Here is a 14,283-nt window from a genome sequence, read left to right on the forward strand (position 1 = left end):
TTCATCATCATTCAACACTTTCACCACACTCACACATAATCACTGTTTTTGCAGAGGTGCTCAGAATACAACAGTTTAGAAGCATATACGTATAAAGATACACAACATATCCCTCCAAACTGCCAATGTCCCAAACCCCTCCTTCAAAGTGCAGGCATTGTACTTCCCATTTCCAGGACTCGAGTCCGACTATATGAAAATAACCGGTTTCCCTGAATCCCTTCACTAAATATTACCCCGCTCACACTCCAACAGATCGTCAGGTCCCAAGTACCATTCGTCTCCATTCACTCCTATCTAACACGCTCACGCACGCTTGCTGGAAGTCCAAACCCCTTGCCCACAAAACCTCCTTTATCCCCTCTCTCCAACCCTTTCGAGGACGACCCCTACCTTTCCTTCCTTCCCCTATAGATTTATATGCTTTCCATGTCATTCTACTTTGATCCATTCTCTCTAAATGACCAAACCATCTCAACAACCCCTCTTCTGTCCTCTGACTAATACTTTTATTAACTCCACACCTTTTCCTAATTTCCACACTCCGAATTTTCTGCATAATATTTACACCACACATTGCCCTTAGACAGGACATCTCCACTGCCTCCAACCATCTCCTCGCTGCTGCATTTACCACCCAAGCTTCACACCCATATAAGAGTGTTGGTACTACTATACTTTCATACATTCCCTTCTTTGCCTCCATAGATAACATTTTTTGACTCCACATATACCTCAATGCACCACTCACCTTTTTTCCCTCATCAGTTCTATGATTAACTTCATCCTTCATAAATCCATCCGCCGACACGTCAACTCCCAAGTATCTGAAAACATTCACTTCTTCCATACTCCTCCTCCCCAATTTGATATCCAATTTTTCTTTATCTAAATCATTTGATACCCTCATCACTTACTCTTTTCTATGTTCACTTTCAACTTTCTACCTTTACACACATTCCCAAACTCATCCACTAACCTTTGCAATTTTTCTTTAGAATCTCCCATAAGCACAGTATCATCAGCAAAAAGTAACTGTGTTAATTCCCATTTTGAATTTGATTCCCCATAATTTAATCCCACCCCTCTCCCGAACACTCTAGCATTTACTTCTTTTACAACCCCATCTATAAATATATTAAACAACCATGGTGACATTACACATCCCTGTCTAAGACCTACTTTTACTGGGAAGTAGTCTCCCTCTCTTCTACACACCCTAACCTGAGCCTCACTATCCTCATAAAAACTCTTTACAGCATTTAGTAACTTACCACCTATTCCATATACTTGCAACATCTGCCACATTGCTCCCCTATCCACTCTATCATATGCCTTTTCTAAATCCATAAATGCAATAAAAACTTCCCTACCTTTATCTAAATACAGTTCACATATATGCTTCAATGTAAACACTTGATCTACACATCCCCTACCCACTCTGAAACCTCCTTGCTCATCTGCAATCCTACATTCTGTCTTGCCTCTAATTCTTTCAATTATAACCCTACTGTACACTTTTCCTGGTATACTCAATAAACTTATTCCTCTATAATTTTTACAATCTCTTTTGTCCCCTTTCCCTTTATATAAAGGGACTATACATGCTCTCCGCCAATCCCAAGGTACCTTTCCCTCTTTCATACATTTATTAAACAAAAGTACCAACCACTCCAACACTATATCCCCCCCTGCTTTTAACATTTCTGTCATGATCCCATCAGTTCCAGCTGCTTTACCCCCTTTCATTCTACGTAATGCCTCGCGTACCTCCCCCACACTTACATTCTGCTCTTCTTCACTCCTAAAAGATGGTATACCTCCCTGAGCAGTGCATGAAATTACCGTCTCCCTTTCTTCCTCAACATTTAAAAGTTCCTCAAAATATTCTCGCCATCTACCTAATACCTCCCTCTCCCCATCTATTAACTCCCCTACTCTGTTTTTACCTGACAAATCCATATGTTCCCTAGGCTTTCTTAACTTGTTTAACTCACTCCAAATTTTTTTCTTATTTTCATTAAAATTTCTTGACAGTGCCTCTCCCACTCTTTCATCTGCTCTCCTTTTGCACTCTCTCACTACTCTCTTCACCTTTCTTTTACTCTCCATATACTCTGCTCTTCTTATAACACTTCTGCTTTGTAAAAACCTCTCATAAGCTACCTTTTTCTCTTTTATCACACCCTTTACTTCATCATTCCACCAATCACTCCTCTTTCCACCTGCCCCCACCCTCCTATAACCACAAACTTCTGCCCCACATTCTAATACTGCATTTTTAAAACTATTCCAACCCTCTTCAACCCCCCCCACTACTCATCTTTGCACTAGCCCACCTTTCTGCCAACAGCCGCATATATCTCCCCCAAACTTCCTCCTCCCTTAGTTTATACACTTTCACCTCCCTCTTACTTGTTGTTGCCACCTTCCTCTTTTCCCATCTACCTCTTACTCTAACTGTAGCTACAACTAAATAATGATCCGATATATCAGTTGCATATATATATATATATATATGTACAGTGGACCCCCGCATAACGGACGCCTTGCATAACGGACAATCCGCATAGCGGACGCTTTGATCGCTAAAATTTTGCCCCGCATAGCGGACAAAAACCCGCTCAGCGGCCTTCGTCCGAGACGCGTCACATGTGCCGCCGGTGGCATTGTTTACCAGCCAGCCTCCGCGGTAACATCCAAGCATACAATCGGAACATTTCGTATTATTACAGTGTTTTTGGTGATTTTTTTCTGGAAAATAAGTGACCATGGGCCCCAAGATAGCTTCTAGTGCCAACCCTACAGCAGTAAGGGTGAGAATTACTTTGGAGATGAAGAAAAAGATCATTGATAAGTATGAAAGTGGAGTGCTTGTCTCCGAGCTGGCCAGGTTGTATAATAAACCCCAATCAACCATCGCTACTATTGGTGGTACAGCTGCTGCTGCTGCTGTACCACCGTCAGCTGCTGCTGCTGCTGTAGTACCGTCTGCTGCTGCTGTAGCATCGTCTGCTGCTGCTGCTGCTGCTGCTGTAGCATCGTCTGCTGGTGCTGTAACATCGTCAGTTGCTGCTGTAGCATCGTCTGCTGCTGCTGCTGTAGCATCGTCTGCTGCTGCTGCTGCTGCTGTAGCATCGTCTGCTGCTGCTGCTGCTGCTGTACCACCGTTGTTGGTGTGGCTTATTGAGAATACCAAGAAACAATTAACCCCAGAGGATTTGCCACCCAGGATAACCCAAAAAAGTCAGTGTCATCAAAGACTGTCTAACTTATTTCCATTGGGGTCCTTAATCTTGTCTCCCAGGATGCAACCCACATCAGTCGACTAACACCCAGGTGAACAGGGAAAATGCCTGGAACTAGTGCTCATATTGGTGAATTTAGAGCCAGCAAAGGTTGGTTTGAGAGATTTAAGAATCGTAGTGACATACACAGTGTGATAAGGCCTGTTCTGGAAGAAAATACCAAACAGGACCTACAGTACTCAGGAGGAAAAGGCACTCCCAGGACACAGTGTCTCATCAGTCATTGCTGCATCTTCAATAAAGGTAAGTGTCATTTATTCTTCATTTAGTAGAGTAGTACATGCACAATTTATATTGTGCATGTACTACTCTACTTTTGTGCATGTATCCTTCTCTTTGTGTGTAGGAAAATGTCTATTTCATGTGGTAAAATTTTTGTTTTCATACTTTTGGGTGTCTTGCACGGATTAATTTTATTTCCATTATTTCTTATGGGGAAAATTCATTCACATAGCGAACATTTCGCATAACAGCCAGCCCTCTTGCACGGATTAAGGTCGCTATGCGGGGGTCCACTGTATATTGTACAAGCATATATATATATACTCTCCTCTGGGTTTTCTTCTATTTTCTTACTAGTTACTGTTTATTTCCTCTTATCTCCATGGGGAAGTGGAAGAGAATTCTTCCTCTGTAAGCCATGCATGTCGTGAAAGGCAACTAAAATGCTGGGAGCAAGGGGCTGGTAACCCTTTCTCCTGTATACATTAGTAATGTTAAAATGATTATTATGATTGACCTTAGAATTTGTAATATATTTGGCCTGAGTATAGGAAAATCGTAAAAAGGATTTGTACGATGGGGTGATGAAAAGACTGCATTAAAACTTGTTTTTAATATATCGTAATTTACGTAATATTCTATTAGGTATTTTAAAATGGTACCTTTACTTATAAAGAAATAACACTTAACAGACTTGTAACTTGTATACCGTTTACAATTACGTTTTCTGACTGAATGGGTATTTACATGTGAAATTGATAATGTTACATGGTCTCTCAAACCAGAGAGGATCCAAGCTTTATAATTGAAATCTCTTTAAACACCAAAGAGATTTTACTTGGTGAGAGTCTTACAAATACTCTACTTTCAAGAGACTGAGAGAATAATACTGTACTGTTGAATAATTCTCAGTCAAAGTAAACGAGTAAATAGAGAGGACCTTCTCAAGACTGAGAGAGGTGTTGTACTGCTTAATCCACACCACTCACCCCTGACGTCAGCTCACATCAGGCGAGTAATGCAGAGGCGAGGCCACACAAACATAAATTGGTAGTTACCCATGGTAAACGATCCATTTCCTCACCAGAATAAATATATGTATACTATAATGAAAATGGGAAAGATGAAAATGAATATTTAATGTTATAAAGCTGATTACTCTCGTTTTAGCATTTAACAATGGCAATCACAATGTAATACAGTGGACTCCCGGTTATTGGCCGTAATCCATTCCTGAAGGTCGGCCAATGACCGAAATGGCCGATAACTGAATTAATATTTCCCTTAAGAATTAATGGAAATAAAATTAATTTGTTCCAAACAAAAATATTCGCAAAAAAAATATTTTTTTTCACAATTATGTAAGTATTACATACCTTTATTGAAGGCTAATGCTGGCTTCTGGAAGATAGGGAGGAGGAAAGAAGGAGGAGTTAGTGTTTGGAAGGGGAATCCCCCCTCCATGAAGCCTTTAGGTAGCAATGCCTTCTCTTCTCTGGAATTACTTCCCTTCTCTGTCTTTTAATGCCACTAGGACCAGCTTGAGAGTCACTGGACTCCTGTCTCGCAAAATAACTGCCCAGAGTGCTCTGTTTCTGGCATCTCTTTAAGATTTCCCTGAAGTGGGACAGGGTTTTGTCACTAAACATGTTGCAGATATGGCTTGTTTCAGCTTTGTCAGGGTGGTGTTTCTCTACAAAAGCTTGCACCCTGGTCCACATTGCCTCACCATGCCTTACAACACTGTGTATGCCACTATGCTTCTTAAATCTATCAAACCATCCTTTGCTGGCCCTAAATTCACAAACTGCAGCACTTGTTCCAGGCATTTTCTTTGCAAGATCCTCATGCAACTGCTTTGCCTTCTCACAAATGATCGACTCCACTACACCAATTCTTTTTCCTTAATCCACAATAATAATAACTTTTCCATCTCTTCCATTATTGGTGTCCTTTGTTTAGTTAGAATAGCTACTCCTTTTGCAACATTAGCATCTTTGATTTGTTCTTTCTTTGCCAGGATGGATGTAATTGTTGATTTATTCTTGCTGTACATCCTGACAAGTTCCACCACCTCCATACCACTCAGAATTTTCTATCACTTCACGCTTAAATTCCATGGTGTTTCTCACTTTCTTTACCACAGGAACTTTACTAGGAACTTTCTTTGGAGCCATGGTTACTTATTTCACAGTTGCACTGCAAGAAAAACCACTAAAAACAATGGTAAACAAGCGAAATGTTTGGATGTATGAGCAGAAGCTTCCTCAGCCACCGAGAGACAAAGCCAAACTGAAGCGCAAGCTGCCCCAGCTAGCAGATGGATGTGTCCAAAACTGCCGATAACCGAGCAAACGGCCGATAACCGAGTGCCGAAAACCCCGCCGATAACCGAGTTGACCGATAACCAAACCGGCCGATAAACAGGGGTCCACTGTATTAGAAAGGTGAACAAATATGAAAGACGTATATATCACAGCTACATCTCAGCGTAACAAAGATAAACTTTTTGTTTTTTCTCTTTGGGCCACTCTGCTTCAGTGGGATACAGCTGGTTTGTTGAAAAAAGATTTTCTTAATTGACAAAGAGATTTGCTATAATTTTGTAAAGGATTGATAATTTACTATGTTGTTTAAGAGCCAGTACTAGTAGTATATATACATTTCTGATACCTTTATAAGACTGGCTTTATATAAGAGTGCTGTTGCCAAAGTTTTAGTTGATGGCAAAAGTTTTAAGTTGTAATATTCTAAGAGCCATTGTTAAATGTATTAAGAATCAAATGTATTTTTGGTCAGATACTATTCACATTTCATGTAATATTGTGTATGCTTCATCATAAATATTGTTTACAGTATATATTTCCTTAAGTAAGAAATTTATAGAGATAATTTACCAGTTTTTATGTGCTATACTTAGGTTTTATTTTGCTCTTTTCATAACAGGAAAGAAATGTGGAATCTGTTCGAGCTGCAAAGGATGAGAGGGTGCGAGAAATTCGCAATGCTGTGGAACTGATGATCGCTCGGCTTGACTCACAGCTCAAGTCAAAGTTGCTCACATTAATGGGTCAAAAAAATTCTTTAACGCAGGAAACTGAGCAATTGGAATCCCTCCTGCAGGAGATTGAGCACCAATTGCACACTTGTTCAAAGTAAGAGCTTAGTCAGAAGTTGCATATTTTCAACAAATATTTCAGTAGAAGTACAATGCCTGCACTTTAAAGGAGGGGTTTGGGATATTGGCAGTTTGGAGGGATATGTTGTGTATCTTTATACGTATATGCTTCTAAACTGTTGTATTCTGAGCACCTCTGCAAAAGCAGTGATAATGTGTGAATGTGGTGAAAGTGTTGAATGATGATGAAAGTATTTTCTTTTTGGGGATTTTCTTTCTTTTTTGGGTCACCCTGCCTCGGTGGGAGACGGCCGACTTTTTGAAAAAAAAAAAAAAAATTTCAGTAGAGCACAAATGTCAAGTGTTGTATGTATATTAATTAAAATAATTGTAGTTTTGATCCATATACTTAAATGAAAAGTATACAGTGCACAGGTCTCTCAACTTGCCAATGTCCTGGGTTACACATCCACATTTACAAATGGCGGTTAGGAACATTTTAAAGTTTTTTGCTGCTGAGCCTCAGTACAAATATACAAAACTCTTATGTAAGTTAAAAAACTGGAACACAATTTCTAAGTTGGTCACATATATTCATAGTTTTGTAATGTGATTCATTGGAACTGTTTGCTTGATAGATCTGAACTGATTCAGCGCTCCCCAGAACTCCACTCAATGATTGCTCCAGTAAACAAGAAGCCTATGGCTTCCTTTGTCACTGCTCCTGTACCGGCTGATTTCCAGAGGTAAGCAGTGAACTATGTACTCGCCTATTTGTAGTCACACATTTGTGGTTCCAGGGGTTGATTTTCATATCTTGGCCCTGCCTCGTGCAACTCTTCAGATTCACTCCTCTTAGTCTTCATGGGCCCTGTTATACCTGCTTATAAAACTATGTATAAAACCTACCTCCACTTCCTAACACAGATCATTTCCCTTCCCAATCACTCTGAGACTGAAGAAATACTTCCTAACATCCCCGTGCTTCGTCTGTGCCTTTAACCTTGAACGGTTTCCCCGAGTTCCTGTTTCTAGCCTCCCAAGAACATAAGAAAGGAGGAACACTGCAGCAGGCCTGTTGGCCCATACTAGGCAGGTCCTTTACAATTCATCCCACTAACAAAACATTTGATAAGAACATAACAAAACATTTGATAAGAACAGCCTATCCCTGTCTTCCTTATTAATTTCCCCGAGTATTTAGTACGTTATCATGTCCCCCTCGGTTCTTCTGTCTTCCAATGTTGTTAGGTTCAGTTCGATTAGCTTCTCTTGCCTTCGTGCATACATTTGCACTTTCTCTGGTTTATTAACATGCTTTTTCAGAGGTGGGTTCCATACTGGTGCTGCATATTGCAAGATAGACCTAATGTATGTTGTATATAGGGGCATGATTAACCCTTTGAGGGTTGACAGGCCCTCTCCGAAACTCGTTCTCAGGGTCGGCCAAATTTAAAAAAAAAAAAAAATTATTTTCTCTTATGAAAAGATAGAGAATCTTTTCCCGATCATAAAGACACCAAAAGTTTGAAATTTGATAGAAAACTTACGGAATTATGCTCTCGCAAAGTTAGCGGTCTCGGCGAAGTTTACGCATCGGCGATTTTGCCCACTTTGAGCCCCATTTTCGGCCAATTTCACTGTACTAGTCGACAAAAAACATGAATATTCCGCTAGAACTCCATTTTTTCTATCGAATGGGTGCAAGAAACCACTCATTTATGAAATACAACTATCCAGTACAGTGGTCAGAATTTAGCAATTTTGCCAATTTCACACAAATTTCAAAAGATGCCAATTTCCGAATAGGGTCCAGAATAAACAAGAAAGACATTCCTGGCACTAAAATGACATTTCCTCTAGTCATTAGTCACGTCTCAAGGCCCCTCTTATATTCTTTTGCTTTCCAGTTTGAATTTTTATTTTCACAAAAAATATAAGATTTACTCTTATGCAGACTACTGCATTAGTGTAAAAAATGGTATAAATATTATTGGTGCACTTGTGAAAGAATATTAGACTCACCAGTTGACGTGTATTGCACGCTTGGCACGATTTGTTTACTTTTGAAGTTTGGTAAAAATCGAACATTTCTGCTACTTTGAGCTCAATTTCAAGGCACCTTTCTTTGTAAAACCAGTCAAAATCATCTAGACCTAATGTATGTTGTATATAGGGGCATGATTAACTGCCTTATTTGGCTAATGTGAGTCTCTAGCTTTATAATGGGCATTACGCTCATTCCTAGGTATTTCTCTTTGAGTAAAGTCTGCAGCCTCTGTCCCTCTAGTCTATACTCCATTTCCAGTCTTCTTGCTCCTTCCTTAATCTTTATGACCTTGCATTTACTGGGGTTGAATGTTTAACTGAACTGACTCCCCCCCCTTTTTTTTTTTTTTTAAGAAATAAGTCAGTGTTGTTAAATGCTTGATAAATGTACAATATTGTATGTTATACTTAGTTTATTTATCAAGGAAATATAATAATTTCCAAAAGAAATCTTTAAAATGTATATTTTTATGATTGCTATAAACATGTAATAATGACTTGACCAACTTTGTCACTTGCTCAAAGTCATGTTTTTGTGTTTTTTTTTACAGTGAAATTGTGCCACAGTATGACAGCAGTACCTTTGTTATGAACAATTTCTCACAGTTGCAGCACAAGGCTGATCCTGTTTACTCTCCCCCTCTCCATGTTAATGGCCTCTCTTGGAGGCTCAAAGTAAGGAAATATTAGTTTTTATTTATTAACATGAAAAGAATGCTGTCAGATATTGCTTAAATGTATAAATGAGCTACAAGTGGAGAATGTGAGTGGTGAGTCTTTAAAATTTACCTTTTGGTGTCATGTACAGACATCACAATTCAATTGACCCTCCAAACTACAGCCTCACTCCTACAGAGTACAGACACTGTACTTCCCACTTCCTGGACTCGAGTCTGTCTAACTGGTTTCCCTGACTCTATTCATATTTTTTTTTACTTGCTAGCAATTTTTTATTAAGGCAGAGTGACCCAAGAGAACACAACATTCACCATCATTCACTCTTCTGCCAGAAACATGCTGACATCACTGTTTGATTACCCTCTAACACACATCTTCCTCACCCCTCCTTCAGAATATTATGCATCTATGTACAGCCTCTTCTCACTTAGCGATGTACTCGTTTACCGACGCCTCAGACTTACGACAGGCTCCTGACCAGTATACATACCTAAATAATGCAATAAAATCACAGTAAACAGGTGATATCAGAATATGCAAAACAACCACTGTGAAAGAATAGTGAAATTCCAAGCGGTAAAGTTTATCACCGGTCACACTGGTAAAAGTCTCGAACTAAGATTAAAACAACATAAATATAGCGTTAGAACTGGACAAGATTCTTATGCTCTATTTATTCATGTGAGAGATTTTAACCATCCAATTGATTTTCAAAAGGCTGAGAAAGTTGTATCAGGCAAGTCCATGGTCAACAGGAATATAATTGAATCATGTTTCATAAAAAGCAGTTTTGAAAATATGAATATTTCCTTTGGTTTATATAAATTAGTCATTCATAATTAACCCTTTCAGGGTCGCCAGGCCCTCTCCGAGACTTGTTCTCAGGGTCGCCAAATTTAAAAAAAAAAAAAAAATCTTATGAAAAGATAGAGAAGCTTTTCCTGATCACAATGACACCAAAAGTATGAAATTTGATGGAAAACTTACGGAATTATGCTCTTACGAAGTTAGCGGTTTTGACAATGTTTATGCATCGGCGATTTTGCCCACTTTGAGCCCTATTGTCGGCCAATTCCAGTGTACTAGTTGATAAAAATCATAACTATTTCGCTAGAACTCCATTTTTTCTATCGAATGAGTACAAGAAACCACCCATTTGCCAATTTCAACTATCCAATAAAGTGGTCAGAATCTAGCAATTTTGCCAATTTCACACAAATTTCAAAAGATGCCAATTTCCAAATAGGGTCCAGAATAAACAAGAAAGACATTCCTGGCACTAAAATAACATTTCCTCTGTTCGTTAGTCACGTCCCGACGTCCCTCTTACATTCTTTCGCTTTCCACTTTGAATTTTTATTCTCACAAAAATAGAAGATTTACTGTTATGCAGACTACTGCATTAGTGTAGAAATGGTATAAATAATATCTGCGCACTTGTGAAAGAATATTAGACTAACCAGTTGATGTGTATTGGACGCATAGCATGATTTGTTTACTTTTGAACTTTGGTAAAAATCGAACATTTCTGCTACTTTGAGCTCAATTTCAAGGTACTTTTCATTGTAAAACCAGTCAAAATCATCCCAATTTCTGTAATACATCTTCCATTCTATAAAATGAGACCAGGAAAACTAGAATGAAGTGCAAAGTCGCTGTTTTAATCCAAAAAGTCAGTTTTTTTTTTCTCATTACGCACTGTGTGCTGCAGGATTTTTTTTTTATACTGCACACACTGACCACATAGACCCATTCTTTCATATGTAGGCCTACCAGCTTTCTCTCACTAGATTTGAGGGCGCTAGAATTTAGGCGTACTAGTACGTCAAAAACCCTGGTGTGTAAGCCGTACTAGTATGTCCGAAAGCCTGAAAGGGTTAATAAAATTTGGGAAGAATTTAATGATACATTAAACAAATAATAAATCTTAATTCTTGGGCAGAGTACTAGGGTTGGGCAAATACAGTGGACCCCCGCAGTTCAGCATCCGCAACTTTCATGAAATCCGACTTTCGGCAAGCTTTTTCGGCAAAATTAAAGCTTCGTAGTTCGTGATTGGACTCGTGATTCGGCGACCTCATTGTATGCGTCTGCCCGTCAGCATGCACACAAAGCCAGTCTCCCACACTATTCACACTCAGTGTGCCATTGTTTACCAGCATGTGACCATCACCCCATGGGTTCATACAACACATTTCATAATAATTCATTGTTTTTTGTGCTTGCAACTGCTAAATACGCCACCCTGGGCCCAAAGGAAGCTCCTAGTGCCAGCCCTTTGGTAAAGAAGGTGAGAAACATGATAAAATTCAAGAAAAAAACTCATAGCAAAGTACTAAAGTAGAGGAGGAAGAGAGAGGGGAGAATGTGCCTTCTGTAGTGATTCAGTGATTCTACAACATGTATGATACTAAAGCAGCAGGTATCGATAAAGGCTATAGCTCCAGCCAATGATAAAGTGTAGAATTAACAGTGTAGCAAGTAAGTTAAGTGAGTAAGCGATAGAAAAACAACATGAGAGTAACTCTCCAATGTTGTTGGATGTGTATAGGATCTCTGAACATACACCACCCTACTATCTTCCACCACCCTAAACCTCTGCCAACATCTCCTTCATCAAACTAACTAATTAAACTAACGTCTCCTTCAAGGTAAGTGTAAATATAAAAGTGTAAGTATAAAAGTAAATATAAGTGTAAATATAAAAGGACACCAATGGAAATATGTCACTCTTGAATTTTTTGGGTTATCTTGGGTACTTTATACATATGCTGCTATGTATGATAATCTATGTATATAACTGTATTTGTGTATACCTGAATAAACTTACTTATTTATAAATTAAAATGTAAATATTTCTTATTTATAAATTAAAATGTAAATACAGTGGACCCCCGGTTAACGATATTTTTTCATTCCAGAAGTATGTTCAGGTGCCAGTACTGACCGAATTTGTTCCCATAAGGAATATTGTGAAGTAGATTAGTCCATTTCAGACCCCCAAACATACACGTACAAACGCACTTACATAAATACACTTACATAATTGGTCGCATTGGGAGGTGATCGTTAAGCGGGGGTCCACTGTATTTCCTATTTATAAATTACATATACAGTGGACCCTCAACCAGCGATATTAATCCGTTCTTGAGAGCTCATCGTTAGTCAAGTTAATTTTCCCCATAAGAAATAATGGAAATCAAATTAATCCGTGCAAGGCACCCAAAAGTATTGAAAAAAAATTTTTTTTACCACATGAAATATTAATTTTAATACACACAAAATGAAGATTACATGCAGAGTTACATGACACTTACCTTTATTGAAGATCTGGTGATGATTGATGGGATGGGAGGGGGGGAGAGTGTTGATCTTCTTAGTGTTTAGAAGGGGAATCCCCTTCCATTAGCACTTGAGGCAGCAAGTCTTTTTCTAGGGTTACTTCTCTTGTTCTTTTAATGCCACTAGGACCAGCTTCAGAGTCACTGGACTTTTGTCGCACAACATATCTGTCCATAGATACCTGTACCTCTCGTTCCTTTATGACTTTCCTAAAGTGGTTCACAACATTGTCAGTGTACAGGTTGCCAACACGGCTTGCAGTAGCTGTGTCAGGGTGATTTTCATCAAAAAAGGTTTGCACTTCAAGCCACTTTGCACACATTTCCTTTATCTTAGAAGTAGGCAACTTCTTCAATTTCTCTCTCCCCTCCTCCGAAGCAGTTTCCTCAGGTCTACCCTCTTGCTGTTCAAGATGATCTAGCAGCTCATCAGTGGTTAGTTCTTCACTGTCCTCCACCACTAACTCTTCCACATCCTCCCCACTAACCTCCAACCCCAACGACTTCCCCAATGCCACAATGGATTCCTCAACTGGCATAGGATTCTCAGGGATAGCCTCAAACCCTTCAAAATCCCTTTTGTCTACACATTCTGGCCACAGTTTTTTCCAAGCAGAGTTCAATGTCCTCTTAATCACTTCCTCCCAAGCCTTACCTATAATGTTTACACAATCGAGGATGGTAAAATGATCTTTCCAAAACTCTCTTAGAGTCAGTTGGGTTTTTGAGGTCACTACAAAGCACCTTTCAAACATAGCTTTTGTGTACAGTTTCTTGAAGTTGGAAATAACCTGCTGGTCCATGGGCTGCAGGAGAGGAGTGGTATTAGGAGGCAAAAACTTCACCTTAATGAAGCTCATGTCCCTAGAAAGTTGCTCTGCCAAGTCTGAAGGATGACCAGGAGCATTGTCTAATACCAGGAGGCACTTAAGGTCTAATTTCTTTTCAGTTAGGTAATTTTTCACATTGGGGGCAAATGCATGGTGTAACCAGTCATAGAAAAAGTCCCTAGTGACCCATGCCTTACTGTTTGCCCTCCACAGCACACACAAATTAGCCTTGAGGACATTGTTTTTCCTGAACACACTGGGAGTTTCAGAGTGATACACCAATAAAGGCTTCACTTTGCAATCACCACTAGCATTGGCACACATCAACAGAGTAAGCCTGTCTTTCATAGGCTTATGTCCTGGGAGTGCCTTTTCCTCCTGAGTAATGTACGTCCTGCTTGGCATTTTCTTCCAAAACAGGCCTGTTTCGTCACAATTAAACACTTGTTCAGGTTTCAGTCCTTCACTTTCTATGTACTCCTTGAAATCCTGCACATATTTTTCAGCCGATTTGTGGTCCGAACTGGCAGCCTCACCATGCGTCATCACACTATGAATGCCACTACGCTTCTTAAATCTCTCAAACCAACCTTTGCTGGTCTTAAATTCACTCACATCACTAGTTACTGGCATTTTTGTAATTAAATTGTCATGCAACTTCCTAGCCTTTTCACATATGATCACTTGAGAGATGCTGTCTCCTGCTATCTGTTTCTCGTTTATCCACACCAATAACA

The 14,283-nt window shown here is 39.3% G+C and overlaps 1 protein-coding gene across 6 annotated transcripts in view; it reads left to right on the forward strand.

The window, feature by feature from the left end:
- LOC128701797 (E3 ubiquitin-protein ligase TRIM37) overlaps positions 1-14,283 on the forward strand; it is a 96,031-nt gene that overhangs the window by 45,131 nt on the left and 36,617 nt on the right. For all 6 annotated transcript variants that reach the window (XM_053795735.2, XM_053795720.2, XM_053795721.2 and 3 more), the window contains exons 4-6: positions 6,477-6,685; positions 7,287-7,394; positions 9,249-9,372. In XM_053795735.2, the coding sequence (XP_053651710.1) occupies positions 6,477-6,685; positions 7,287-7,394; positions 9,249-9,372 (441 nt within the window). The remainder of the gene's footprint in view (positions 1-6,476; positions 6,686-7,286; positions 7,395-9,248; positions 9,373-14,283) is intronic.

The sequence above is a fragment of the Cherax quadricarinatus genome, chromosome 37, assembly GCF_038502225.1.
Source record: "Cherax quadricarinatus isolate ZL_2023a chromosome 37, ASM3850222v1, whole genome shotgun sequence".
In the NCBI taxonomy this organism is placed as follows: Eukaryota; Metazoa; Arthropoda; class Malacostraca; order Decapoda; family Parastacidae; genus Cherax; species Cherax quadricarinatus.